At 35.3% G+C, this 23,527-nt stretch overlaps 1 protein-coding gene across 2 annotated transcripts in view; it reads right to left on the reverse strand.

Moving 5' to 3' along the window:
• The window catches only part of LOC106879175 (ERO1-like protein alpha), a 51,368-nt gene that overhangs the window by 18,340 nt on the left and 9,501 nt on the right, over positions 1–23,527 (reverse strand). Inside the window, exons 2-9 of one of the 2 annotated variants that reach the window (XM_014928621.3) lie at positions 20,030–20,149; positions 17,142–17,225; positions 14,457–14,513; positions 12,521–12,597; positions 10,017–10,090; positions 9,760–9,880; positions 5,275–5,318; positions 1–15 (exon numbers count right to left, since the gene is read on the reverse strand). In XM_014928621.3, the coding sequence (XP_014784107.1) occupies positions 1–15; positions 5,275–5,318; positions 9,760–9,880; positions 10,017–10,090; positions 12,521–12,597; positions 14,457–14,513; positions 17,142–17,225; positions 20,030–20,149 (592 nt within the window). The remainder of the gene's footprint in view (positions 16–5,274; positions 5,319–9,759; positions 9,881–10,016; positions 10,091–12,520; positions 12,598–14,456; positions 14,514–17,141; positions 17,226–20,029; positions 20,150–23,527) is intronic. The other variant, XM_014928622.3, reaches the window with a different exon arrangement.

Below are 23,527 nucleotides of genomic sequence, written 5' to 3' on the forward strand. Positions count from 1 at the left end.
CTTCTAATTGATCGCCTGAAAACATTAGAAATAACAATGGTTTGATTAAATAAATGAAATCAAGATTTCCAGTATTCACAGACAGGATATAATTGTTCTGCATTATTCAAAGATGACAAAGTATGTTTGTGCAAAAATAAAAGCAACTTCACAGTTGCAGTGTTGGTTTATATGAAAGACTCCAGTAATATCTTTGTATGTACAAAATAAAAACTACACAGCACAAATGATGTAACAACATTACTGTTCAACAGATTCTCTAAATATTAAAAAAAATGAAAATTTCTTTTGAATATTTAAGTGGATCTATTGAAAGTTTTACTGACACATATAATTGACATGTAACTTCTTTTTAAACTCAGCAAACATTGGATTTTAAAAACAAATTTAACAGAAAATGTTCAATTTCTACACTTAGTTAATATAAGGAACAAGAAGCTGGATATGTTTAGGTATTTTTAATGTTGTATTAGCTGTGCTGACAGTTTCTATGCGGACTCTTTGTGAACTACCTTGATAATGAATGACAGCAACTCAGTTATCACAGCTAGTTCCTTAATGGACAAGTTGAACAATGTCATGATGGCTACGTCAACATAGATTGAGACTTAAGATATAGCACAAGCAATAAGAAGGGATCAAGGTTCTTGGAGTTCTGTGATACAAATGACCAAACCATTTGCAATCCTAACTTCAGGAAACTGAAAAATCACCAGACCCCCTCCCAATCAAGAAAGCTCACAAGACAGATTGGCTTCATACTCACCAGGAAACAAGGTAGACAGATGATTGTGAACATTAAGCCTATCTCTGGTGAAGCATGTTTCACTTAAGAAAGACTAGTGATTATTAACTTCACAGTAAGAGTTGGACAGAATCTGAGATTCTGAAGGAAGTTAAGACAATCTGAAGGAAGTTATGGCAACTGAAAGATCCTTCTGCTGGATGTAGGTCTAAAGCAATTCTAGGTGAAGTATTTGCTAAAAAAGGAGTAAGAGACAGATCTATAGCATAGAGGACAACCAACAATCTAGCATGCCATTACCAGATCTGAAAATGAAGTGAGGTATCAGCCAAATGAAAAGTAACATAATGATGGAATGATTGAGCAGACAGAGCCATAAAAGCTAAGAGACAGGCCTGGGAAGGTTGGAAGTGGAGAGCAGTAAACAATATCAAGTAATTTTAAGAGAAGCTGGACATCAGACACATGTAGCTTGGAGAAAAGCCAAAAATAAGAAATTTGTCAAAATTCTGTGATGTGACGATCAGTGGTTTCTTGTGTTCTAGATTGTACAGAAGCATGTCAGGATTTTGATGAGGAAAAGTGTGTATGGAATGACAATGGTGCACTTATTTCATTGAAGAGAAAATGGATTTGGAAATACTACTATGGGAAGTTGCAGAATGTGGGCAATGTGTGAGAGAAAGAGAGATCACCTCAAGTATACCCAATAGCTACTGAAGTTGACAGTTACATAGTAGATAGAATGATTAAAGATATGAAGGCAGAAAAAGCTATTGGACTATCAGGGAATACACATGTCACTTGCATACTCAGTCAGCTGGTACAGGAAGCAACATACTCCATGACTGGTGTAATAATAACATCTTCAACAACTAAAAGGACAAAAGGGGTGCTCTAGAAAGATAAAAAAAATCTCAAAGAAGCATCAAATTGTTTGACCAAATTACGAAAATAACAGAAGAAGAATTAGCTTAGATAAGATGCAGTTCAGGTTTATGCCAGAATGGGGTAGGTCTGATGCTCTCTTCTCAGTGAGACAAAAGAGCAGACTACTACCAAGTATTTGTTGATCTGCAAAAGGCCTTGGACAGAATATAATTCCCTGTACTCGGGTGATTAATAAAAAAATGAGGTATAGATAAATAGCTTGTGAGAGCTGGGCTAGCTATGTAGAGAGATGCCATCAGCAGCAATGTAGGAGTTGTTAAGGAGTTCATCAAAACATTTAATGTGCAATGTTTACTTCTCAGCCCTATCCTATTATTACAATTATTCCATATTGAAGTTCTTTCCACATCCATGATCTGCAGAAGTATGCTTTGATATATTTTAGTGGTTGAAGAAACAACAATGTACAATAGAATATATAACTTTAAGAAGATTTGAACCTTCATACTTGATGGGAGAAAAAAAAAACCTTTTCATAAATAAAATAGACATTACTAAAACTTTAACTGGATTTGAATCTTTACATTAAATAAATAAATACATGCATGCTGAAAAGAAAAGAAAAGTGAATTAATCTATTAAACAGAACGAAAAGAAGGATGATGCGTCATGTGAATGATATAAAACGGAGTTATTCTATTAAACCAAAGGAAAAGAAAGATAATGTATGATGTGAATAATAGAAAACACAACATTAATGACGCTGAAGATGTTAGATCTTGTTCTGGATCAAGAATTCAAAGTACAGAGATGTTTGTTCCCATTTCTGAAAATAAACAACCTTTGGTTGTTTGTCAATGATAGAATCTGGTTATGTGGTAGATGTTGGTTTCACCTTAACCAAGCAAAACTTCACCAGTTTGAATGAGCTCCAGTGAAAAACATTAAAATTTTTGAAGTGCATTTAAATGTCCAAGGAAAATTATAAAATGTGATAAGAAACTATTAGAATCATTTTTAAAGTAGAAAGAATGAGATAACCAATCAGTTAAACAAAACAAAACTATCTGTAAAGCTTCGTCAGGTGAAATGCTTGATTAATAAATAAGAAATTAAGCAGAACAAAAACCACTTGAGAGAACAAAACAAAAATGGAAATAGATTTTCATTGAAAATCCCCAAATATTTCTTCTATGAGTCATGGGCTGATGTGATGGTTTTGTTTGAATTGTACCTCTTTAACACTTTAGCATTTAAACAGGCTGTATTTGGTCCAAATATTCTACCTGTTTTAGGTTCAAAGTGGCCAAACAGTCTCTCACATCTACCCAACAATGTCATTCTAGAAATATACATTCACATCATTGAAATCTCAAAGTTACAAGACAATGTATGATAAAAATTCAAAACAATGTGAATAAATAAACATTACATTTGAATGAGTAATCTGATTGCTAAAGGATTAAATATGAAGAATGCTGCTACACCATTGTTGTAACATTACAAACAATTCCCACTGCTGAATAATAAGTAACCAAAGCAGAGAACAAAGAACAATCAAATAAGCAAAAGCTAGAATAGACCCTCTGAGAAATATGCTTCTTTTTACTCTTTTACTTGTTTCAGCCATTGGACTGTGGCTATGCTGGGGTACCGTCTTGAAGGGTTTCGTCAATAAAATCAACACCAGTATTTATTGTTAAAATCTGATACTTATTCTATCAATTTTGTTTTGCCAAACTGCTATCTTACAAGGTTACAAGGACATATTCTTGACAACAATGGTTGTCAAGCAGTGAGAAATAAACACAAGGATGCTCACACACACACACCAATGCATGCACACACATATGTGATGGACTTCCTTACAATTTCTGTCCACCAAATTCACCCACAAGGTTATCACAAAGCTGTAGCAGAATGTACCAGCCCAAGGTGTCATATGGTGGGACTGAACCCACAATCATGTAGTTGTAAAGTGAATTCTTAAATCGTTCAGTCATTTTCTTTTGCACATGATTTATAAAAAGGAATAAAAAAAAACCATTCTTCCATTTACCAGCTTTAGTAATAATAGCCAATTATTTCAAAAAATGTTACAACAGAAAATAATAGCATAAAGCATATTTTTCAGTAACCATGGGAATAGATTCAAATATCAATAGAGTACTAGAAATTAGTCAGTGGAAGGTTATATAACAGGATCTATTTCTTTTGTATGTCAAGCCACACATAAGAAATGTCACTTTTTGGCATTTAGAAGAGTCTACTTTAAGTTAACAGGCTCATAAACCAAGAGCTTATCAGGCTTTTTGAGGTGTTTAGATAACTGAAGGCACAAAACTACGTCTCTGAATGGGAAGCCAGTCTGTCTATTGGAGGGCTAACTCCCTAGTTGCCACTGGTACTCATTCTCAGTTGAGTGGACTGTGAAATAAAGAGCCTTAGTTAAGGACTGTCTAGTCAAAAGTTTGTGACCTAATGATTGTGAGCTGAACATGTTAATCACTAAGCCATGTTTCTTCACTGACTAACAAAGGAAAGAAAAATACAAAACAAAAACTATACAAACAAGAGCACTCAGAGAGCGCAAACCTCTGCCATGGCAACACCAGCATCCTCCCAACGATTAGCCGGAGATGATTTTAAAAATGAGAATATCTGAAATAAACTTGACTGCTCTCACAAACGAGAATACTAAAAATGAACCCGACCGCTCTCAAAAATTAAGTAAAAAAAACGGAAAAATAATCCAGAATCCTTGTCTGGTACCAGATTGATCCCAAAATCTAATCAGTTTATGCCAGTTATGAGGCCAAACATCTCCAAGTTTCATCCGAATCCATCCAATGGTTCTTGAGATATCTTACCTACAAACAAACAAACACAACTGAAAACAATACCTCTGCCTTTGCTAAGGTGGAAGTAATAATTTATGTTCTTTCAATCACATTTACCAAAATCATATTATTTCAAATACCATATTTTTAATAGTTTCAAAGCAAAAATCATTTAAATAAATAAATTTCGCTTAGATAGTGAAGCTAGCCACTGCAAAGATAGGTTTGGATGAATAAAGATCTCTAAAACTGAGACTTCCAATCCCAATAGACGTTAGCCTATAGCCTGACTGAAAATGACAACGAGTACCTTAGAGTTTGCATAGTATATTCTATCAAATGTATGAAATATAGTAAATTCTACTCACATAGTACCTTCAGACCATTCATACACAAGCATTAGAGAGTAATGTATATGGTAATACAAGAACTTGGAAGCTTCAGTTGTTGAAGATTGTCTAAACAGTTGCTAGAGTATGGCAGTAAGATTTAACTTTATTCTGCATTATTAAGTAAGTTTCCATTATTTTTTTATATGTATATAGGCACTTTGTGACAAGGTGTTTCAAATCACAGATTATAAACAGAACTATTAAATCATGAAAAGTCATGAGAAAAGATTGACTCAATGTAATCTATTTGACTTGCTTCATATTGAAATAATATTCAACATCCTTAAATTTATATAAATTTTAATATTTCATTATGCAAAATCTAAAATGGAGGAAAACATTACATTCAAAAGATTTTGCATTTAAAAAATAATTTTTGAAAGAAAATCAATTTAATTTGACATACCTGCTTTTAGTTGTGGTGAACCATATGCGAAAGTTGGGTTAGGTCTGTAATAAAATGAAGAGATATACAGTATACTATCATAAGTTGCATTGGTGTTTGTTCATTTGCTTTATGTCTTTTTTTTTTATACTAGCATGGGTTGGTAAAATATGAGACATTGTTTTATAATTAGATGCCCTTCCCATTAAAAACAAGTAATGGACTTTATTATTTCACTAATTTTTGAAAGCTATGACAACTAGCTTGTCAGGAATATCAACAAACAGCATTCTTTTTTTTTTTTTTCAGCAGAACACTTTCATGCAAAGATGCATAATGTACACACCTATTCAGATATACAACAGAATACCCTTCATTGAGTAATTACTATTTCTGAAGTTCTGCTAGCTAAAAAACATATGTAACTTGGATTTTATTTACCCAGTTCCCTAAATTTGGATATATATATATATATATATATATATATATGTATGTATGTATTTACACACACACAAGCTTCTATATAGCTTCCATTTACCAGTTCCATTCACAAAGGTATTAGTTGGCCTGAAGCTACAATAGAAGACACATGCCTAAGGTTCTCTGCAGTGAAATAAAACTCAAGATCATGTGGAAACAAAATAAACTCTATAGCACATAGCCATGCCTGTGTAGTAAAATGAAAATTTATTGCACACAAACAAAAAGTGGATTCGATTGGTAGTAAAATGGGAAGACATAGTACACTGACAAAAATTCAGTACCAAATATCCAATAAGCTAGAGTCAGACCAAGGATTTATATATAAAGGGAGTGTAGAAGTGTGTTCTCAGGCCAAACTTCTGCATAGGATGTTCAAAGTGCTTGATCTGAAGGTTGCTATTAATTGCTTGGTCAATTACCTATATGCCACAAGTATAGCTGGGGAGAGCAGATCAAGGCAACAACAAGGAGTAGGAATGGTTGACATGCTTATGATTTAAGCTAAAAGAACAATTCTCAGTCCTGTTTCATTGATGTATCTAATCAAGTGTATGCACTTTTTTCTTTCTGAAGTTAGTTATCTTGCAGTTTGTCCCTTTGTTTTCCTTCTGCTTTGTTTTGATCTTGGTAACTTGGTGCACCCTATATTACTGCCAGTGGTTAAGTGACACATCTTATATTATACAAGAGAAGCTGATCTCTGTCTGTAAGAACATCTGTGTAGAGAGAGGGAAGAAGGGGAAACGAAAAAGTTGTTGTTAAGAGACAAATACAGTGTGTGTTTGTGTGTGTGAGAGAGAGAGAGAGAGAGAGAGAGATAAATAAGTAGTATTATCACCTTAGTAACTCACAAGTTTTGATTAAAAATGCAGTAATGTAACTCAACACATTCTTTAACCTTCTGGTGGTGTGGTGGGGTATCTCATACCCCAGGTGATGTTTGTATATGTGTGTTTTACATCTGGCAGCAGTGATAGTGCTATCCATCCATGTAATTTCTTGGCACACTCCACTGAGTAAATGTGCAACTCCACTCAATTACTTGCTGAGTGATGAGAAGTGTACACATGTATTATTTGTGTCTGGGGTTGTGCATACCCCACCATACCATTCATTGTACTATTTATTGACAGGTGTAATTTTGTTTCCTTTTCTTTATTATTGTTATAGGAATGCCATAAAAGTGAGAAATCTTCTTTCCTCTCAAAATCACAATGGACTATGAAAGACAAATGGAAAAATTGAGAGAGATGGTGGAGAGAGAAGTAGACATAGAAGAATCAGGCTCATTTCTTGATCAAGAACCAGATGAAGAGGAAGAAGAGAGTATAGTTGAGGAAGAAACAACAGATGAAGAAGAAATGACAGATAAAGAGGGAAGGAACTGAAGCAGATGGCATGTTGCAGACTTCACCAGATGACCCTTTAGAAGAAACAGAAGAAGATGATGATGAAGATGAACAGCAGGCTACTAGGAACACAGAAAAACAGTTTATAGGCAGAAATAACAAAACTCTCTGGAAAGAAGTTCCCCCATGTCTTCCACAGCGTACACATGCACACAACATATACAGGATTCACCAGGACCAAGAGGAGCAGGAAAATATGTGTACGCTGCAAAGGACTGCCGGTCTTTGTTTCTCACACAAGAACTTCTGAATGAATTAGCAGCTTGCACTAATATCTACATTGGCAGTAAAAAACAAGGAAAATATAAAGATAGTTCAAAACAGAGACATACTAATGAAAGGGGGGTGAAAGCTGCAATAGGACTGCTTTATCTGTTTGGAGGCTTTAGAGCTAACCGAATGAATTTGGAAGATGTTTGGGCAACCGATGGTAAAAGAATCGAAAATTTTCTGGCAACTATGTCTTTGCATCGATTTCATTTTCTGCTGAGGTCTATGAGGTTTGATGACATCCACACTCGGCCTGAAAGGAGGCTAGAAGATAAGTTTGGATCTTTTAAAAAGTTCTTTGAGAAATTTGTTGATAATTGTATCTCCAGTCATAATGTCTCAGAGTATGCAACTGTAGATGAAATGTTGGCTGCCTTTAGAGGGAACTGTCCATTCAGGGTCTACATACCAAGTAAACCAGCAAAATATGGCATAAAAATATTTATTTTGGCAGATGCTAAAACTTTCTGTGTGTCATGTATGGAGGTCTACTTGGGGAAACAACCAGAAGGCCCTTCTATGGTAGATAATTCAGGAGCAGCAGTGGTAAAACGGTTGGTGTCTCATATAAATGGGTCTGGAAGAAACATTACAATGAATAATTGGTCTACAAGTTACGGACTTGCAGTCGATCTCTTGAAGAATTATAGATTAACATTAGTTAGCACTCTGAGAAAGAACAAGATAGAACTTCCTCCTCAGTTTATTGCTACAAGAGGCAGAACTGAATACATAAGCTTGTTTGATTTCCAGAAGGATGTTACACTGACCTCATATGTTCCCAAGAAGGGTAAAAATGTTGTCCTACTGAGTACAATGAATTATGATGCTGCAATTGATGAAAGTACAAAAGAAAAAAGGAAACCAGAAATTATTACCTTCTACAACAGTACTAAAAGAGGGGTAGACACTGTGAATCAGTTCTGTTCCATCTACAATGTTTCCAGAAAAACTTGACATTGGCCAGTTACAGTTTTCTAAACCATACTCAATAAATGCATACAATGCATACAATATATTCATAGCAAACTCTCAAACAGCTATCAGATACTGAAAGTTTCTGAGGGAATTGGGACTCAAGTTGGTGGAGGACCATATCCATCATCGCAAAACAAACCTATATTTGAGGAAAGACTTGAAAAGGAAGATTCAACATTTCTCACCATCTAAGGAATTGCCTCCAAAACATCATCATGAAGATACCATACAAAGATGCTCATTGTATCCCAGGTCAAAAGATCACAAGACAATAAATTGCTGCCAGAAGTGCTATAAGCCCATCTGCTTGGAACATGCCATGCACATTTGCATTGACTGCTTTGCTCAGAGTGATGAGGATGATAGTGCAAACAATGAGTAAACAGTAAATATGAAAGGAGCACTCTCCCCACCAAAAAATAGTTTTATTTTGTTTGACCTTCATTTTCAAAGTGTACTCGTTTGTTTTTGTTTACATGTTAAATAAATACATTATATCAGAATATGTTTTTTGGTAATATTATTGCTTAAGAACATATATAAAGTAATAAAAAGTACAAAAATAGCTAAAACTATAAGCGGGTTTCTCCATACCCCACTGCACTAACCATGGAAAATACAGAACCGCACTACCAGAGGGTTAAAAAGACTATATGTACATACATATAAACATCATCATCGTTCAATGTCCGTCTTCCATGTATGCAATGGGTATCACGGTTGACAGGAGCTGGCCAGGTAGAAGACAACTCCAGGCTTCTGTGTCTGTTTTGGCAGGGGTTTTACGGCAGATGCCCTTCCTAACACATGGTTATTTTTGGGGTTGTTTGTATGTGTGTGTGTGTGTGTGTGTGTGTGTGTGTGTGTGTGTGTGTGTGTGTGTGTGTGTGTGTGTGTTTCTGTATGTCTTTCAACATATAGACAATGCAGCACAGACTTTAAAAATAACTTTCACTTTGAACAATTTATGAAGGTATATGCATGTTTAACACATATTTTTACGAGCTGCATAGTGGCGGGTAATGACAATGAGAATAAAAAGCATAGTTAAGTTTGGAAGTAAAGTCAGAATATAAGATACCTACTGTATTTGATGGCATAAAAGACGCACAGGCTTATTTGACATACTGGAATTTCAGTAGAGCATATTTAGGGGACAAAATGCTTATGGGAGGCTGAAATTTTGCATATAGGATCTAGGGTGATTTTTTGAAACTTTGTAGTTTGAAAAAAGTGCTTCTTGTATGCCACCAAATATGGTAATTAAATATCACAAAGCATTTTATCTGCCAATGATAAAATTTTAAAACACCTCTCAAATGATAACAAATAAAAAATATGGAAAGTAAGAGAAAATAAAATGTACTTGAAACAATTTTCATTATATATACTGTTCCAGATACGATGAGGTGAATGTCCTCTATAACCAGTGTATTTTTCAGGATTCAGTAGTAAATCAACATATTCCATTTCTGATGATAATTCATCTACCATAAAAAAAAAATAAAAGAAAAATTTTTTTTTTTATGAAAGCAATATGATGATTAAATAATGTTTAAAGCATATTATGAAAAGAAAAGAGAAAACTAATTATAATAATTGAACATAAATTAGGATAATTACCATCAATTTCACAAAATGTCATCTGTGCATCATCAAATACAGACCAACTCTGGAAAGCTTGTTTACTTTCATCACTGAAATTGCATGAAACAGTCAATCAAAAAACAGATAAAAGAAAGAGGATTGGGAGAGAAAGAGAAAGAAAACAAAGAAACATATAAAGATAGCAATGTTTAAAACATAATTATTTCTATATGCGGTTATTGCTGTTTAGCCTAGTATTTGAACAAACCTAAAATCAAAGGTATTCTATCTATAACCATCCTGTTTATTTCAAATAAAGTTTATCTAGAGTCACATTATCAAATGTGTCCTTCCTTGTTTAAGAAAATGAGGGTTAATTTGAGGGATATTTGGCTGCTATTCCTTGCAGAGTAAGTGATTACATGCAAAACATTTGTTTTTCCTTTTATACTAGTGTTTGTCTTTGGTGACACAATTTAAATAGACCTACAAAATTACTTTGATCCCATTCTGTGGTATTACTTTAGCCAGCTGTTATCTGACCAAAGTTACACACAGTATGATTGAACTGGAAACCAAATGGTTGTGAAGTGAACTTCTTAACCATGCAACCACTAAAACAATAATAAAATCCATATGAACCATTGAAGGTATGTGGCTTAATGATTAGAGTGTTTCACACATGATTGCAAGATAACTATGGATTAGATTCCTAGCCTGGGAGGTGCATTGTGATCTTGAGAAAAACATTTCATTTCATGTTGCTCCAGTCCGTGGCGGCGCAATGGCCCAATGGTGAGGGCAGCAGACTCGCGGTCGTAGGATCGCGGTTTCAATTCCCAGACCGGGCGTTGTGAGTGTTTATTGAGTGAAAACACCTAAAGCTCCACGAGGCTCCAACAGCAGATGGTGGCGAACCCTGCTGTACACTTTCACCACAACTTTCTCTCACTCTTCCTGTTTCTGTTGTGCCTGTAATTCAAAGGGTCAGCCTTGTCACACTCTGTGTCACGCTGAATATCCCCGAGAACTACGTTAAGGGTACACGTGTCTGTGGAGTGCTCAACCACTTGCACGTTAATTTCACGAGCAGGCTGTGCCGTTGATCGGATCAACTGGAACCCTTGACATCGTAAGCGACGGAGTGCCAACAACAACAACAGTTCCAGTTCACTCAGCTGTAAATGAGCAATCCTGCAATGGACTGGCATCCTGTTCAGGAGGAATATTGTGATCTTGGTCACTTATGAGGGGGTGCTGAAAAGTTCCTGGCTTTAAAGGTATCACAAAAGGCCTGGTTAGAGGCCCAACCTTCTGAGTTCTTTTACAGGGCTTAGAAAAACTGAAGGATCGCTGCAATAGGTGTGTGAATCTGAGAGGGGAATATGTTGCATAAAATTATAATTTACTGATCCTCTTGTATTTTCTTTTACCGAAAGCCAGAAACTTTTCAGCACCCCCTCATACATACTGTGGAAACTGGGAAATCAGCTCTATGAGTCCTGAGATCGAATATTAATGAAAGTAATTTATTAATGTTTATAAAGCATGATTTAAGTTTAATTGGTAGTCTTATAATATACTAATAACTTTCAATGCAAATATTTCAGCAGAATTCCTCTCTATATTGTGAAAACTCACTTTGGTCCATACATTTATCAATATAATCAATTTAAGAGAAGACAGTACTGCATATAGTGTTGTGATACTTGCTCAGATTTTAAAATAACCCTACACTTTTAAAGTCGTCGTCGTCGTTTAACGTCCGCTTTCCATGCTAGCATGGGTTGGACGATTTGACTGAGGACTGGTGAAACCAGATGGCTACACCAGGCTCCAATCTGATTTGGCAGTGTTTCTACAGCTGGGTGCCCTTCCTAACGCCAACCACTCAGAGAGTGTAGTGGGTGCTTTTACGTGTCAATTCTGCTTAAAATAGTCTAAAATTTGATCAAAACAGATCTGACATTAATTTAATGTTATTTCTAACCCAACTTAATACTTTAAGTTTTAAGATATATTGAAACTAACAGGCAATGATATTTATGAAATGTATATTGTAAAGTATCAGAGTATGATAGGGTGTATTAAAAAGAAAAAAAAGAAAAGTACAAAATTTTTAGTTCACTATTGATTGTTTCTTAATGAAATTATCCAAGAGAAGGTGTGTGGCTTAATGGTTAGGGTATTCAGCTTATGATCATAAGGTCATGAGTTCAATTCCTGGTGCTGTGTTGTGTCCTTGAGAAAGACACTTTATTTCATGTTGCTCCAGTTTGCTCAGATGGCAAAAATGAGTAATACCTGTATTTCAAATGACCAGCCTTGTCACACTCTGTGTCATGCTGAATTTCCCTGAAAACTACATTACGGGTACACATGTCTGTGGAGTGCTCAGCCACTTGCATTTTAATTTCATGAGCAGGCTGTTCTGTTGATTGGATTAACTGGAACCCTTGTCATTGTAACTGATGGATTGTCAAATTATCCGAAGATATAAATATTTAAATAGATAGAAATGAAAGATCACTATAATATACCTGATGGTTTTATCTAATGCAGCCAATTTTACTTTTTCTTCACATGTGTGTTCTTCTGAATTGGCCTTTTCTGAATACTATTCATGAAGAAACAAAAAACAAAACAAAAAAAAAAAAACAGTTTTATTTCTTTTTAAATATGTATGGAAATCATTTATAATTTTAAAACATGAATTCAAAGTTTCAAACAGAAACTTTATGAATTCAGTATAAGGATGATATCTTGGCAGGGTCATTACATGAATAATAAACATATGCACTGGATTAATGACCCTACCAGGATACAGCTAAATTTGTTTCAACATGAGTTCACATTAAGAATCTTAGAAGCCAAATGCAAAAATAGATGATAACGTAATAATGTCATAAACATCAATAACATAAAAGACAATGCATACAGAGAATGAGTCATCATATTCAGTAAAATAATATGCATAAAAGGTAGTTAAGAAAGCAATGTTGGATTTTATTACATTGTTTAATCTTAGTTTGTAACAAGCAACAGTTCTTGAAAATTAAAATGTTTTGTTTAGCTTGAACCTCCAGCTTCAGCATTTGAGGTACAAGTGTAAGAGTGTTCCAGTTCACTGTATATTGCTTCCAGTATCACAAAGGATACTACAGAACCGGTCTGACTCTCTCCAATATACCCTCTCTTGTCCTTATTACTATCTCTCACTACATTGAGGTATATACTTAAGGGACCTCATTAGGCCAGCATGCATCTCACTCACTCTATCTACACTCCTCACTGCCATTTGATATTCACTTTCATCATTTATTCACCTCTTGTAATCCATCACTCTTTCATTGCTATCCTCTCTAGTGTTGGCATCATGATAAAATGCATCTGGAACATTCTGTTAGGTATAAAGTTGGGAGGACCATGCAGTCTTGTTGAAAACTCAACAATCTCACTAGGTCTATGCCTTGAAAAAAATGCACCCTGTAAACTCTGTAAAGTGGCTGGTGTTAGAAAGGGTATCTAACCGTACAATGAAACTTAGAAGCAAGATGTGGTTCCCTGACCCATTTAAAAGAGCATCAATGTTTTTTTTCAAACCAACACCAGTATGAAATGTGGACATGGAACATATACTGAAAACAATGATGATGATGGTGGCTGCTACTCTTCAATGGAAGTATGTCAAAATGCACTTGGAAGAGATGTAACAATAACGAATTCATAGAATTCATTAGTACTTTAAACACTAATTTTCTTCAGTACTTTGGAGGCTCTTGTTAAATGACAAAGAAATCTGAGTGGTGGAACCAAGATTTCATCTTTATGAACCAGATCAATGTTGGACTGTGCCAACTCACATGCTTGTTGACCCCAGTATCTCAGCATGTCTTTGATTGTTGAATATCTTTTCTTTGCTACTACTGCTGAGTTGTTTTATCAGATATACAACACTACCCCAAACCTCATTCTATCTAAGACATTTTTATGAAAGTAATGCAAAAATGGGCATAACTTTTTATGTTAGCCTTATTATGATCCAGCCTTTACTTCCATGTTTTTTCCTTTACCAATTGATATTGTTGAAAGTATCACTTGAAGAAGTTCTGGGTGATTCTATTGATTTCAGGACAGATCAGGGATGATTTACCAGTGTAGCTTCCATTTTGTCTACTTGAAACCTATATGCTGACTTCAAGCTTAATTCAGTATGACGAGCAAATAGAACATTTGTTAAAGCATCTGCTAACTAAAGTGGAGTGTTTTACATGTTTATACCATAGCTATTGAAAATCAAGTGTCTCAGTCATGGATGCTTTCAGGTTAGTGACAAAGTATGTTGATTTTGTTTTGCCACCTTATTTATTTGGATAACTGCAACTCTCTCACACTCATTAAAGACTGAAAAAAAAAAAAAAAAATTAATAAAATGTGCCATAAAAATAGAATAGGGTATTTTCTAATAATACAGACCTTATTTCCCTTAGTATCCTGCTGGCTGCTTTCTTTCAGACCGATAGGAATTTCATCCTTTGCAAAATAAACAAATAAAAGTATATACTTGAATAAAATAAAATTTCTTAAATGCATTATTTTGATGATTTCTCAAACTATAAAAAACTTGTTACATATGATTAACATGTCTTACATTATGAAAATGGTGGAATATGGCATGAGTTCTTTAATACTTTTTGCAGTTTCTAATGTTCTATTTTGCAATTTTGTATCCTGACCAAAGCCTTGTAAGTAGATTTGATAAATGGAAACTGAAAGGAACCCATCATATATATATATATATATGTATATATGCGTAGGAGTGGCTGTGTGGTAAGTAACTTGCTTACCAACCTCATGGTCCCGGGTTCAGTCCCACTGTGTGGCATCTTGGGCAAGTGTCTTCTACTATAGCCTCGGGCCGACCAAAGCCTTGTGAGTGGATTTGGTAGACGGAAACTGAAAGAAGCCCGTCGTATATATATATATATATATATATATATATATATATATATGTATGTGTTTGTCCCCCCAACATCACTTGACAACCGATGCTAGTGTGTTTATGTCCCCGTAACTTAGTGGTTCGGCAAAAGAGACCGATAGAATAAGTACTAGGCTTCTAAAGAATAAGTCCTGGGGTCAATTTGCTCGGCTAAAGGTGGTGCTCCAGCATGGCCACAGTCAAAAGACTGAAACAAGTAAAAGAGTAAAAGAGTATATATATATATATATATATATATATATATATATCAATTATACACCACCATGTAGGTTATAGGTGCAGGCATGGCTATATGGTAAGAAGCTTGCTTCCCGCACATGCATGTTAAGTCAACTTCTTGATATTGAACAGTGAGGACGTGAGCTTTGAGCTCTGTCCTAAAATGAAAAAAGAAGAAAAATAAGACCAAAGGAAGTCCGTCGAGGTAGGTGCTTTTGTTGTTTTGAGCTGGGCATACTTTATTGTGTGTGAATTATTTTTTCAGTAAATTGTGCCCAGCTCTGGGACAATTCCGCCTGCTCTTGGCGGCTATTGTGTTATTTTTTGCTTCTGTAACAAAAAAAAAAAAAAAAAAAAAAAGAAAAAAAAAAGAAGTGTTGGGGGCGTATCTGCCTGAAGACTTGAAATTTTGTTCCAGTTGCTGTTGCTGTCAGCTGTGGCCTGTGTTCGTGGTTTTTTATCATCTAAAAGTTCCTGCTGCAGAGTTCCAGTTGGCCTAAAGTACCTGTTAGCCAGGATTGTCGTTTTTGCTGTGTAGAACTGTTTTCTTCTATTTTTCTCTGTCTATCCTTTTTATTTTGAACTGTGCTTCTTTTTATTTTTTGCTTCAACTGTTTTTTGGTTTTTGGACTTTCTTAGACTGTTTGTTTTTCTTTGAACTTCTTTGAACTTTTGTGAACTTTTTACACATGGCAAAAAAGAATGAAGCCACTGCCTTGGAGTGGGAGGTTGTCCCACCCAAGGAGTGGTTAAAGGACTTTAATAATAGAATGGTGGTGCTGAGGATCTATTCTAGGTCACTCGACGCCATTGTTCAATTTAAAAAAGACATTATCGAAAAAGAGTTGGCAGAATATCTGCCAACTGTCAAATTTATTGCTCAGGGGCCAAATTTGCAACGGTCTGGTTGCTATTTAGTACCCCCGAGGAGGTAAGCTCATTTGCTGGAAGTTACGGGGACATGAACACACTCACACCAGTTATCAAGCAGTGGTGGGGAACTAACACATACACACAAATATATGTATATATACATGATGGGTTTCTTTCAGTTTCCGTCTACCAAATCCATTCGCAAGGCTTTGGTTGACCCAAAGCTAAAGTAGAAGACACTTGTCCAAAGTGCCAAGCAGTGGGAGTGAACCAAGAACAATGTGGTTGGGAAGCAAGCTTCTTATAGTAGCTATGGGTGTAAAAAAGAACGGAAGAAGTACAAGAAACTATTACCTCTTTTACCAACAAATGGTTTCTCTTCTTGTATAAAAGAGGTGATGCAAATATTGTTTTAAGAAGTGTGACATGAGTGCTGACTGTGGAAAATAGAGGAGTTAGTTGTGATATGTTCAATGTTAGCTTGTGTAAAAAGGCTGAGTGAAAGTGAGCTAAGGATATATTTGTACATTCGTAATTTGTACATGGAATGTGCTACACCAGAAAGAACATGTAAATAGCTTTCAAGTTTAGGCACAAGGCAGGCAATTTCACAGGAGGGATATGTCAATAAGATCGACCCCAGTGCTCAACAGGTACTTATTTTCTTGACCCCCGAAAGGATGAAATGCAAAGTCAACCTTGGCAGAATTTGAACCCAGAATGTAAAGACAGATTGAAATGCTCCTATGCATTTTGCTTGACATGCTAACAATTCTGCAAGCTTGATGCCTTAAAGAACATGTAAATAGGTCGCACTTGCTAGATGGAAATATGATGTGAACTGAAAGTGGAAACTAATAGAGACAGACGGTGATGAAAAAGAACTTGGGAAGAAACGGTGAGGCCACTGTGTTGGACCTGATGGATGACAGATATAGGATTGAGACAAAAGATGTTATACAACATGGCAGGTCAATAAAACATTTGTAAGTATTGAGAAATGCACACCAATAAGATGATGAAAATTAAAAGATGTTGATTATATAAAGGAAATTATATTTACTTACCATTTTACATTTGTCTATAGCACAGTCTTTCAAAGAACATTGATGATCATCATACCAAAAAGGACATTTTTTATTCAAATTTACCTGCAATTGATATTATTTTAGAGTAAAATCAACTTTGAAAATCCTCAAAATCTATATGATACTTTTAAATTATAATGTTTAAAAAGTACTGTTATAATTGTACAACTAGAAACAGATTATAAAATATTTAAATTTTTGTACAGTAGAATTCTATTATTGGTTTTAGCCAGAGATTGTGGCCATGCTGTTGCACTGCCATCCATTTTTAACATTTACCTTTTTCAGAAAGAATAGTTTTATAGTTTCTGTGGTTATTTACTCTGCTTTTTGAGTTTAGCAAGGCAAAGTGGACACTTCAGAACAGCTGTTATGGTGAGTGGTTCAGAGAGAGAGAGAGAGAGAGATATGAAATACACATAGATATAGATAAAGAATGCAAGCAAGGACGTTGTCAGATACAACTTAGCTTCATAAAAATCTGATTAGAATGCTTGCCAGCATTCTCAAAAGATGGAATACAAGGTGTGAACTATTTTAATGGTAAGATAGTATTGTGAGATAAATCAGGATAACACTATGAATAAATATGTTAGAAATAATATCACTATGAATAAGTATGTTAAAAATAATATTACTATGAATAAGTATGTCAAAAGGATAATGCTACAAATATGTGTTAAAAATGATATCCCTAAGAATAAGTATGTTAAAATTGATATTAGTAGGAATCATCATCATCATCATCATTAAATGTCCACTCTCCATGCTGGCACAGATTGGATGATTTCAACAGAATCCAACAAACTGGAGGACCAAATCATGCCTCAATGTCCATTTTGGCATAATTTCTATGGTTAGTTGCCCTTTCTAATACTAACTATTTTACAGGATGTACTGGGTGCTTTTTCATGACACCAGCACCAGTGAAGTCATCTTGCTCTCCATACATGAAGGAGAACAAGAAAGAGGGAAAATGTGATGATTTTAGGCAATGTGATAAGAGAAGGTGAAGTATGGTGAGAAGAATAGGTTTATCGTTGTGGGAAAGTGGTAGTAGAGAGAGTAACAGAGTGGACACTTGGAGAGGGAGTACAGACGGAACAGGGGAAAGTGAAAGGATTAGTCATGGATCAGTGAGAAAGGGAGGGACAGAGTGGTAAAAGTGATGAAGTGGGTTGTGTAGAAGGGGTTGTAGAAAAGGGTACAGGGCTGTCCCACATTATAAGGGTGAGACAGAAGATCTGAAGGTGGAAAAGTAACACAAAAGAGTGGAAATAGATGAGAGTGGTGAGGATCCAAAAAGGGATGTGTGAGGGTTATAGGTTAGTTCAGAAAGGGAGAGGCATTGAGACTGCAAATGTAAAATGAACCCACTGTCAGTCCTCCAGAGAGATCGAGAATGTGGGTGTTAAGATGTTCAGTTTATGCCTTTTTCATGCCTTGTATGGGTTGGATGAATATGTTATCTGAAGCATTGTTTTACAGCCAAATGACCTTCCTGACACTAAACCATGCCTCTTTTTCAAGTAAGGAATTGCCTATTCCATACAGCTTTAAAGACATGAAGTGCCTGAATAATTTTGTTGATAGAAGAAACTGACAACACACACTTCTTGCTGCACTTTCACTCAAGTGAATGCAGATGTACGTAAATAAACACACCAGACACATGCATGCACACACACACATATAGATGATCTGTAATTTTCCATCTATCAAATCTAGAGTAAAATCAACTTTGAAAATCCTCAAAATCTATGGGATGCTTTTAAATTATAGTTTTTAAAAATAATGTTATAACTGTACAATTAGAAACAAATTTGGTAGGCCCAAAGTGCTGTGCTGTCAGAGTGAACCTGAAACCGGGTGGTTGGGAAATGAATTGCTCAACCACACAGGCATGTCTACACCTATAACCATATGTTAAAAATAATATCATTATCATCACTACACACCTGTTTTATGTACTGGCATAAGGTGAATGGCTTGTAGTCTGAGTCGGTTCTTATTTGGAGTTACTACCCTCTTAGGCGAGATAGAGAACTAAAATATTGCTTCCTTTTTGGTTTGATTTCTCTGATCAAATGCCATTCCTGACACCAAGCAGTTTATAGAGTATAATGGGTGTATTTTATTATGGCACTAGCTCAAAAAAAGGTTGTCATGTCTTTGACAAAACTAAAGGAGCCACACCACAGAGTTTGCTACAAAGTGGATTTCACTGCAAGTACTAAAGGGTCAAGTGCTGATGTCAAATTTGGAGAGAGAGATTAAGCTGACTACCAAAAGCATAAATAGTCTGTTTGACAAATTCCACACAATTTCTGTAAGTCAAATTTCACTCACAAAGCTTTGGATGATTTAAAACTATAATAGGAGACACTTGCAGTGGAGTTGAATCTGAAAGCATACAGTTGCTTAGCAAACTTCTTAACCACACAGCCAGCCATATCTGAATTGACAGAACCAAGTTTCATGGACAGGAAAGAAAAAAAAAAAAAAAAGAAGTTACCGTGTTTACTATCTAATTCATGTATAGATGAATGAATGTAAATTTCACTGATGTTGATTGTTTGAAATAATAATTTCTTTGTTACTTCTGAACATTGAACCATTCTACTCTTGCCCTTTAACTTGCTCTATTTATGCCATTTTACTGTATCAGCATAACTCTACTGTTTTGAAATACTTATTTTATCATGGTATTCTATTATTATTATTATTATTATTATTGCCTCTCATTAGTAAAGTGGTCACTGCTATAGTAAAAATAAAGTTCCCTTCATAAAGAGTTTCAAGTGTCATTTAAGGATGATACAAAAATAACAATAACTTAAAAAAAAAAAGTTATGTATATTACTTACTTTGAAATATCTGAAGTAATCTGTTTGGAGAATCTTGTGCAATAATGGTTGTACTCGAAGATTGTTGAAAAAGTCAACATTTTCTACTTTGCATTCACAATCATCTACAGTGCCAGATAACTAATTCAAAGACAAAAATGAATAATAAAAAAAACGATAAATGGAGTTTGGTAGTCAATAATAAAAAAAGAAAGAAAGAAAACAACAGATACAACATTGACATGAAATAACTTATTAAAAACTTGTTCAGCAATAAATATATGGAATCCAACAAACAACAATAAAAAAAACCCCATCAACCAGGTCAATGTATTGACAATCCTGTTTGTGATGCTACACTTGCAGATGTTAAAAGCAATATATTAATAACTTGTCTGTCAACTTGAAGTTAATATAATAATTCAATCATTTTTTATGATATACAATCATAATTCAGAAAAACTGAAGGAAACTTGATGAATTATTAAAGTAATGAGACTGGTTAGTTCAATTCCTGTCTCAAGCTACCTTTAAAACCCTTGTGGACACAATGACATGGCAAGACCAGGAGTAAGCCTCTGTTGGTGAAGACTGATTATTTATTTACACTTGTATGGGGGAGTGTTGAAAAGTTCCTGGCTTTAAGGGTGTAGCGAAAGGCCTGGTTGGAGGCTCAACCTTCCGAGTTCTTTTATAGAGCTTAGAAAACTGAAGTACTGCTGCAATAAGTGTGTGAATCTGAGAGGTGAATATGTTGAATAAAATCATAGTTAACTGATCCTCCAGTGTTTTCTTTTACCCAAAGCCAGGAACTTTTCTGCGCCTCCTCATATGAGCAGGTCTAAGCAAGACTGCTTTTTTTTAGCAGAGACTGATGATGACTTATGTATACAAGTCTCTCTTTACCACACCACTGGTGTTCTCCAAAGGAAAGGCAACCAACTTAGGCCAATACAACTTGGCACCATGTCATTGTATACATTTCTGTCACAGTGCAAAGAACCAGAACAGTTATTTATCAAACTAGTTTGATAAGTGTCAATGCACAAAACACTCAGCTCTTGAGGCACTTTGTAAATTTTGCCAATTAAGCATATATATATCATCATCATCGTTTAATGCCCGTTTTCCATGCTGGCATGGGCTGGGCAATTCGACTGGGGTCTGGGAAGCCAGGAGGCTGCACCAGGCTCCAGTCTTATCTGGCAGTGTTTCTACCGCTGGATGCCTTTCCTAAAGCCAACCACTCCGAGAGTGTAGTGGGTGCTTTTTATGTGCCACCAGCACAGGGACCGGGGGGGGGGGGGCTGGCAGCGACCACAATCGGAGAAGTTGTCCAGTTCATTTTCTCATATTTTTAGAAGACCAAATGGACGGATCCTGATGAAACTGGACTGACAATATTGCAAGGTTGCATCTGCAACAATGTGCAGTCACTACAGTGGAACCACATGTAGGCCATTGTAATATGCTGTATATAACTAGAAAATAAATATTGTGTAAGTAATTATTAATATTATATATATATATATATATATATATATATATATATATCGCCATGATAGATCGCTAACCACTACACACATTTTTTTCTCTCCTTGTTTCTTTGTGTGTTCCTTTCTGTGGAAGAGTGTATCTCCCTATATATATATATTCTGTGGAAGAGTGTATCTCCCTATATATATATATACATATATATATATATATATATACCTTTCTTTTATCTTCTACTTGTTTCAGTCATTTGACTGCAACCCCAAGACTTATCTTTTAACATCTGGTACTTAGTCTATCAATGTCTTTTGCTGAACTGCTAAGTTATGGGAATGTAAACGCACCAACATCGGTTGTTAAGCAATGGTACTGGTGGTGGGGGGACAGACACACACACACAAATATATATATATGACGGGCTTCTTTCAGTTTCCACTTGCCTAAAGTGCCATGCAGTAGGACTGAACCTGGAACCATGTGGTTGGGAAGCAAGCTTCTTACCACACAGCCATGCTGGCACCTAGCAAGTTGCTTATTACCATCACCTGTCTTTATCTTTTGTTTTCTGTAAATTTGAACTATATATTTATACATTATTTACATTTGACAGATATTTGTCCTCATCTTGTTTGTTGTTAACACAACGTTTTGGCTGATATACCCTCCAGCCTTCATCAGGTGTCTTGGGGAAATTTCAAACCAGGGTTCTCATTCCTTAGGTATTTTTCGATGTTATTATTATTATTATTATTATTCAGGCCACTGCCTGGAATCGAACTCGGAATCCTGGGTTTAGTAGCCTGCGCTCTTAACCACTATGCCATATGCAAGAGTGTGGGCTACTAACCCCAAGATTCTGAGTTCGATTCCAGGCAGTGACCTGAATAATAATAATAATTAATTCGTTTTAATAACATCAAAAAATACCTTAGGAATGAGAACCCTGGTTTGAAATTTCCCCAAGACACCTGAAGAATGCTGGAGAGTATATCAGCCGAAACATTGTGTTAACAACAAACAAGATGAGGACAAATATCCATCAAATGTAAATAATGTACATAATTCCTCATCTCTTAAATATAGAACTGTACATATACATATATGAAAAAAATACTTCCTGTCCAGAAACAAAGGAATTCCCCTTTTTAAAGGAACTGATGTTGCTGAGCAACTGATCCTACTCTGATAACACCACATGACCCATAGCAACCTATTTTCTGGTAGCCATCTTGGACTTCCTGTATTTCTCCATTCAGTAATCTAAGCCTGAAAGAGACAAGCTTATGTTAGAGGCCCGCAAAATTTCAAATCGCATAGAGCCAAATCAAACTATTTAAAAATAATACATGTAACTCCTACTGAATGTTTTGAGTGCCTTTTTCTTTTATTTGTCCATCCACGTGTGTATATCAAGTAACAGGTTGACTTAGTCCAACAATTTTGTGGCAGCAGAGTCAATCCATTACTCAATAAATACAATTTCAACTACATGAGTTGAGTGCTATTGCCATTCTTTTCTTCACTCTCACATGCATGCACACCAACAAACACCTCCTCATCCACATAACTAGCAATCTACCCAGATTATCACTGGATCTTCATACTCTTTTGGACTCTACCTCCATGGATCTTACTGGCTACTTTCGTTGATGTAAATTGCACTAATCTACCATGACTTTAAACTTTCTGAACTTTTGAACTCTGTATTTTTATAACTTTGCCATTTTCTTCTCTTTCTGTTTTATTTTTTTATTCTCTCTTTTTTTACCTCTTAATCCTTTCTGTTGAAGAGTGTAAGCTCAAAATGTAGAAGTCTTTTCCATTCTTCCTGAATGTTAAATTAATACACCTGCTTGTTATTCCTAGACCTGTCTTTGTCTTTTGTTTCTTGCATATTTGAATAATATATATATATATATATATATATATATATATATATATATATATGTGTATGTGTGTGCGCACGTGTGTGAACATGCATGTTTGTTTGTGTGATTGTTTACATTGCCTGTGCTTGCATGGAAG

This window comes from Octopus bimaculoides, chromosome 6 (genome assembly GCF_046866305.1).
Source record: "Octopus bimaculoides isolate indiv1 chromosome 6, ASM4686630v1, whole genome shotgun sequence".
Taxonomy (NCBI): Eukaryota; Metazoa; Mollusca; class Cephalopoda; order Octopoda; family Octopodidae; genus Octopus; species Octopus bimaculoides.